The sequence below is a fragment of the Anolis carolinensis genome, chromosome 1 (assembly GCF_035594765.1).
Source record: "Anolis carolinensis isolate JA03-04 chromosome 1, rAnoCar3.1.pri, whole genome shotgun sequence".
Lineage (NCBI taxonomy): Eukaryota > Metazoa > Chordata > Lepidosauria > Squamata > Dactyloidae > Anolis > Anolis carolinensis.
Window position 1 is genome coordinate 177,482,089 of NC_085841.1, and position 7,293 is coordinate 177,489,381.

General features: G+C 38.2%; 1 protein-coding gene across 1 annotated transcript; it reads left to right on the plus strand.

The window, feature by feature from the left end:
• The first annotated feature begins 218 nt into the window (after positions 1-218).
• On the plus strand, positions 219-3,921 carry LOC134295596 (uncharacterized). The gene is made up of 2 exons (XM_062968589.1): positions 219-1,294; positions 2,836-3,921. The coding sequence occupies exons 1-2, from the start codon at positions 712-714 to the stop codon at positions 2,871-2,873; spliced, it is 621 nt and encodes a 206-aa protein (XP_062824659.1). The 5' UTR covers positions 219-711; the 3' UTR covers positions 2,874-3,921.
• Positions 3,922-7,293: the final 3,372 nt, after the last annotated feature.

Sequence of the window (7,293 nt, forward strand, 5' to 3'; positions counted from 1 at the left end):
CATTGAATCTTAGAAACTCTATCATCTCAGTTCAGAATTTTAGACTTTCAGAAAAACTGTGTCAGCTCTTTTGAAATAATATTGGATTCACTAGGTTTTAGAAGACAGTAGTACCATCAGATGTTGATTCAACACAGCAGATTTGCATTGGTGGCTCTCCCAATCCACTTATTCCTATTTTTTAAAATAATACAGAGAACACAAGTGGTGTTGCTGCATCAAAGGGGAAGTATCATATGTTTCTGACACCATTGTAATGGGATAGATTCCAGTTGTTATGTTTTTGATTCAGTTGGCTGTATGTCATGTGCTTAACAGTACTGAAGGGATGAAGAGAAGCACTTTATTTTTTTCTGTTCCTATAAAAACAAAGTCTGATCCATAAAGAGAAGACAAAGAGTAAAGCAAATGAATTCATGGGCACACTTGGTAATGTCATCAAAGGTTTTTTAAACCTAGAATTCAGTAGCAAATAAATTATTTGTTTTCAAGAGATAATAGAACAAGAGTGGCCTCTTAGGAAGATACCCAAGTATTTAAAGCTTCCAGTCCTCCCAGTTTGTAATCTGGAGTAAAGCAATACAGGAGTTTGCCTAGAGCAGTAACAAACCTAATGTAAACTATTTTGTTCTACATTAGATCCTCAGACTGCTTTTCTAATAAAATTGAGGACGAAATCTGTGGTTCAGCAACAGATCAAGGGCTGACACAATGGAGTTGTCCTTTTTCAGTTGTGAAGAAGATTCAACATCAGACTGGCCATTCTGGTTCGATGAGGAGTCGACTGACCAGCTCTCTGCTCCGTCAGGAAGTTTTGTAGATAACTATTCTTATCTTGCAGGTGAAGGGTCTTCTGGGATGCCTACTACTAGTCAATCCTTATTTCTAGATGTGCAAATACCACTCCTAGACTTAGGTGGGCAGATTCAGCCGTTTGAGGGTAGTGCTGAATTGGACAGCTCCTTGTTGGTTCAATCCGATGATAGTGATTTACAGCATAAATTTCATAGATTCCCTCCTGCTCATCCTTACAGTATACAACGACATGCTGCCAACATTAGAGAAAGAAAGCGGATGCTCAGTATCAACTCTGCCTTTGATGAACTCAGAGGCCATATACCTATGTTCCCTTATGAAAAGCACCTCTCCAAAATTGACACCCTGCGACTGGCCATTGCATATATTGCACTGCTTAGTGATATCTTGACTTCAGGATCCGACCCCAAATCCTATGTGCAGAAATGTATGAAAAATGGATATAAGGGTAATCAGGATGCAATCTGGAACACAAGTGGTAAGTCTATAAATCATATGTTTTTCAATATGCATGTTTCCATTGCAACATTGGAATCAGAGCAGAAGATTCAAGAATCAACTTGAGTTAGCAGAATATTCTCATGCACATATTAATCAGATAATAGAGCAAATGTGGGAAAAGATCGTTAATAATGCAGTGTATTAAAATCTTTTTGTGATGTAAAACCATCTAGTTTTAACTATTGTTTAGTATGTCAATGTGTTTTTAGGCATTTCATTGAAAGATAATACTCCCTAACCGTGAACATGCTTTCAGTCTGATTTGGAAAATCATGCATGACATAATTCATTCAGGTTCCATTTTAGATACTTCACAACTTATAAGAATTGGGCTTTTCTTATAAGGCATTAAGTTGCTTTCTCTTATTTTCATCCATTGAAGATTACAAAAAAATCACTAAGCTTTTTATTGTATTCAGAAAAGACGATCTTTGTTGTTATAAGAATTGTAGCAAAGTTACTTACAAACCTTACAATAAAAATGATATTATAAAAAAATCACTAAGCTCTGCTAAATAAGAAAGCCATTTAAGCAAAGGAAAAACTATACAAATACATAGTGAGTGCTCTGTAATGCTTGGGACTAAAAGTATTTTGTATTTGGGATTTTTCATATTTTGGAATATACATACATAATGAAATGTTTTGGAAATTGAACCTAAATCTAAATACAAAATTCATTTATGTTTCATAAACATAGTGTTGGGTCACTGGCTAGGAAGTGGCAACGCACTTTGGTAGAGCCTGATGAACATTGGGACACTCTTGTCAGTGCCCTGATATTTTTCTTCTCAACTCACTAACAGGGTTCCTTAGTGTCTCTGGTACCTAGCTCTCATATGTGTCTCTCATTTCTTGCAAGGTATCTTCATCTGTCTTCCTTCCCTTCCAACTTGTAGGTTCTTTCTGCTCTCCCTCATTTTCTATCTATCTTTATTTTTCTTAGGAATTGGCCTTTATGGGGACACTGAGCTCATTGTGTATTCAGTGGGGAGGTGAGAAGGGCAGGGACCATGAATGACATCCGCAAGTTTCCAGTCAAATTTTGCCTCTTCCATGAACTTTGGGCAATTGGATATAAAATCCCATCCAAATGCCCAACCTTGGTATAAATCAAAATAGAAACCCGTGGTTTAATTTTCACTGATAGAATGAGATAAATCAGTTCCTTAATTAACAGGAGAAAACTGTATGTTAATTAATTCCTTTCAATCATGTTTTCCCCTATTAGTTTCTTCAAACACAACGTAACAGATGGCAAAAGTAATTGGGAGATTACCATTTAGCGTGCTCCCATCTTTCTAAATTAAAATACCATGTTTGTCAGACGGGTGTGTTTTTGTTGAGCTTTTAGACATCTTTTTTAGCTGAAGGGAAATGTGAATAATGGAGGCTGATTCCTCAGAAGAAATTAGAGTTTGTTTCTTCTGAGGCACCTAAGAGTGATTGTGAGCTTTCCTCCCTTTGTCTGGCTTATTACTCTTCTCTCTTCTTTTCTCTCTTTCTCTCTTCCTCCAGATCTAATAGCCCGCTTGTCCTGGGTGAAATGGAATTAAGAGATACCCTGTATACAAGGGAGTGGGAAAGGATCTTCTTCAAAGGATTTGGCAGCTTTACACCATCAGTCACATTCCCATCATCCATAAAAGTACAATCGTGATTTTATTTCTCTTAGAATTCATTGGATCTGGACATGAACAACTAGCAGTGCTTGTACAAATACCAGGGTAAATGCATCTCCAGCTTATGCCACTTTAATGCATAAGCTGACCTGTCTGAACCTATCTCCCTTTATGATCCAGTACAATTGTTAAAATCTTTTGGAGAAGCCCTGCTCTCAGTCCCACCCCATCACAGGAGCAATTGATGGGAATGAGAGACAGGGCCTTCTTGGTGGTGGCCCTTTGGCTGTGGAATTCCCTTCCCAGTAACATCAGAACAACACCCTCACTCTTAAGCTTTAGGAAACAAAGCTCAGCTGGTACTAGACCTCTGATATGTTTTAATCATCTGAAATATTATTTATAATTGATATGTATATGTTTTTATAGTTTTTAATATTGTGTTTTACTGTTATTGTTATTGTCTGAATCTGGCATTGAATTATTGCTTGAATCCCCCTACAGAAGTGGGAAGGGTGGGGTATAAGTTCAGCAAATAAACAAAGAAATAAATGCTCATTTTAAATGTATCGAAATGTGTTTTGGCATCATGTCTAAAAAAATGGAATAATCTTAGCTGATTATCTTCATAATGGTAGGACAATGAGGTACATGTTCTAAATGTTTAGAAACTGGAAGCCAAAATGCTAATAGTAATACAAAGTTTGTTCATAAAAAACTGATATCATAGGCTAGAACCCACCACCTTAATAGAGCCCTGGTGTGCCTTCCATGGTCAGTATGTCACAGTATCTTTTGATTTCCATTGATTCAGCTACATATAGTGTTGCCCCTCTCCCCCATGTACATGAATTTTGCACCCACAGATTCAACCATCCATAGCTGTCATAATTTCCGATGCTTACAAGTACATCTGGACTTCTAGGCCATCCATATACTGCTGTTAATGTTGTTGTGTGACTTCAAGACATTTCTGACATACGCTAATTCTTGCCAATATTTGTTCAGTAGACATTTGTTATCACTTTCAACTTGGAGTCTTCATGGACAACAAGTTGAACATGAGCCAACAGTGTGATGCATCAGCTTAAAAAGCCAATGGGATTTTAGGCTGTATCAAAAGGAGTACAGTTTCTAGATCAGTGGTTCTCAACCTAGGGTCTCCAGGTGTTGTTGGCCTTCAACTCCCAGAAATCTTAACAGCTGGTAAACAGGCTGGGATTTCTAGGAGTTGTAGGGCAAAAACATCTGGGGACCCCAGGTTGAGAGCCACTGGTTTAGATCAAAGAAAGTCATGGTGCCTCTCTATTCTGCTTTGGCCAGACCTCACCTGGAATATTGTGTCCAGTTCTGAGCACTACTATTTAAGAGAGACATTGACAAGTTGGGATGTGACCAGGGGAGGGTGACTAAAGTGATCAAAGATTTGGAGACCATGAATCCTTATGAGGAGCGGCTTAAAAAGCTGGGCATGTTTAGCCTGCAAAAGAGAAGGTTGGGAGAAGACATGATAACTATGTATAAATATTTGAAAGGCTGTCATAAGGAAAAGTGAGCAGACTTGTTTTCTGCTGCTCTGGAAACTAGAACTCAAGGCAATGGATTCAAATTACAGGAGAGAAATTCCACCTGAACACCAAGAAGAACTTCCTGACTTTAAGAGTTGTTTCATCAGTTGGAATTCTCTGCCTCAAAGTGTAGCAGAAGCTCCTTCCTTGGAAGATTTTAAACAGAGGCTGGATGGCCATCTGTCAGGGGTGCTTTAATTGTGTTTTTCCTGCATGGCAGAGGGTTGGACTAGATGGCCTATACAGTATCTTCCAACTCTATGATGCGATGTGATGATTCTATGAGGCTGAGAGAATGTGACAGGATGCTGTGTTCCATGCAGTTTTAGAGTGGCATGTATATATACTAGCATATGCACACAAAGGCCCCTTCCATACTGCCATATAAAATCCAGATTATCTGCTTTTAACTGGATTATATGGCAGTGTAGCCTCATATAATCCAATTCAAAGCAGATAATGTATGTTGCCTCAACTTTCTAATGTAATTGATCCCTTTCAATCTGGATTCCAGCCTTTGTAACACTGGAGGCAGTGCTTACTAAAATCACTGATAACCTCCTTTAACCAAGAGCCCTTTCCTCACAGGCATATAATCCAGAATATCAAGGCAGATAATCCACAATATCTGTGTTGAACTGGTTTATCTGAGTCCACACTGTTATATAATCCAGTTCAATGTGGATTTTATACAGCTGTGAGGAAGGGGCCCAAGTCAAAAGGACTTATCCAGTTCTTATCCTCCCTGTCCTCTCTGCAGCCTTTGACATAGTTGATCATACTCTTTGTATGACGTAGGATTGATCGATTAGTATTCAGCTAGTTTATGTCTTATCTCACCGGTCAGTCATTTAATAATGGTGATCATGTAGCTTTTCCTTTTCTACAATGTTCTAGCCCTTATTTTCTTTTATTCTTATGTAATCTTATCAGTTCATGTTGGTTTCAATATTATCTTTATCTTATCAGTTCATGTTGGTTTCAATATTATCTTTATCGACAACACATTATCTTTATGCCAATGGCACTCAGCTGTATTTCTCAACGGCAGAAGTTTTTTTACATCAAACATAATATTACAGCATACCTTTCAAATATTTCAGCATGAACGCTTCATCATTGCCGAAAACTTCACATGACATAGACAGAACTCCAAAACCTTCTTTACAACATGTGTTCTCCATCACTGTTAATAATGTTCCCATTGGCTTTATTTTTCAGTCTGCTTCTCACAGTGAGGCTATAGCAAATTCATGTCATTTTTTTCCTTTATAACATTGCCAAAATCAGATCTTTTGTTCTGTTTCCTCTAAGACTTTAGATCATGCTTTGGTCATTTTCCGCTTTGATTATTCTAATCTTCTTTCGATGGGTCTTTCATTATCCCACCTTAGTTCTATGGTTTCCATTCAACTTTCTGTTGTTAAGAGTATCTTTTTGCTCTTTCTTTTGATCCTGTTTTCCCACATTTTATTGTTTTCCTTCTCCAAGGGTTCAGAATAAACTTCTTGTTTTAATGTTCACAGTTCTATACACGCTAGCTTCCCCCCTTGCATTTTTCAGCCCCCTTTTTTTTTTATTAACCTGCTCAAGATCTGAGTTGTGGGAACTCTAGACTTCTCACCCAACCAAAGATTTCCTCTTTCTTTGCTCAACTTTGTCTGTTTCTTACTTTTGGTCCATACGCTAGGAATTGTCACCTTGAACATTTGAGGCCTGCTCCCTTCTGTCATTTTAAAATCTCAATTAAAATATGTTTTGGTATCATAATGTTGGTTTGATATTGTTTTAGAATCGTGCATATTTTGATTACATTTATTGGTCCCTTTCCTTCATATTATATTGTGTTTTTTGTATTAAGTGGATTGTGGTGTTGCCCTAAGTTAAAGGTGACTTGACAGCAGTTAACAACAACCAACACTTGTTTTAACTTTATATTGTGTACTTTTATTTTTTATCGTTTCTTCTTTCCCTCTGTGTGTATATGTGTAAACACATATATTATACATTGCATACCTTCACTGTTTTGAGTTATTTTATTTTTAATAAAATAGGGTAAAAGTAAAGGTTTCGCCTGACATTTAGTCGAGTCTGATTCTGGGGATTTGTGCTCATCTCCATCTCTAAGCCGAAGAGCCAGCGTTGACCATAGACACCTCCAAGGTAATGTGGCCGGCATGACTGCATAGAGTGCTATTACCTTCCTGCCGGAGTGGTACATATTAATCTACTCACATTTGCATGTTTTTGAACTGCTAGGTTGGCAGAAGCTGAAGCTAACAGCGGGACCTCACCCTGCTCCCTGGATTTGAACCAGTTCAGCAGCTCAGCGGTTTAATCCGCTGTGCCACCAGGGGCTATGTTGATAATGCTTTATTAATAAATGTTTAAAACCATGATAGCAATACAAATTGGCAACATTAGTAACATGTGCCTCTCAGAAGAAAATGTCAGAAGCAGGAGCCACCACTGATGATGCCTAATCGCCATTACCCAGCCTTCCGAATCTTAACTATAGGCCAATGAGTAGGGCCACAATAATGATCTGGTTCAAAAGGGCCAAGAATAGAGGTACCAGGCTACATCACATGCAACTAATATAACCCTGAAATCTATTGTGGGCTGGATGATAGTGGCAGACAAACACATCTTGGACATGACCACAACCCTTAGGCCTTCATGCCCTGGTCCTAAGCTGCGGGGAAATTCCAGCTAGTATTGCATCCAGGAATCCAGATTTGCTGCCTTGTAGCCTTCACATGTTGAACATAGGATCAAAACAGTGT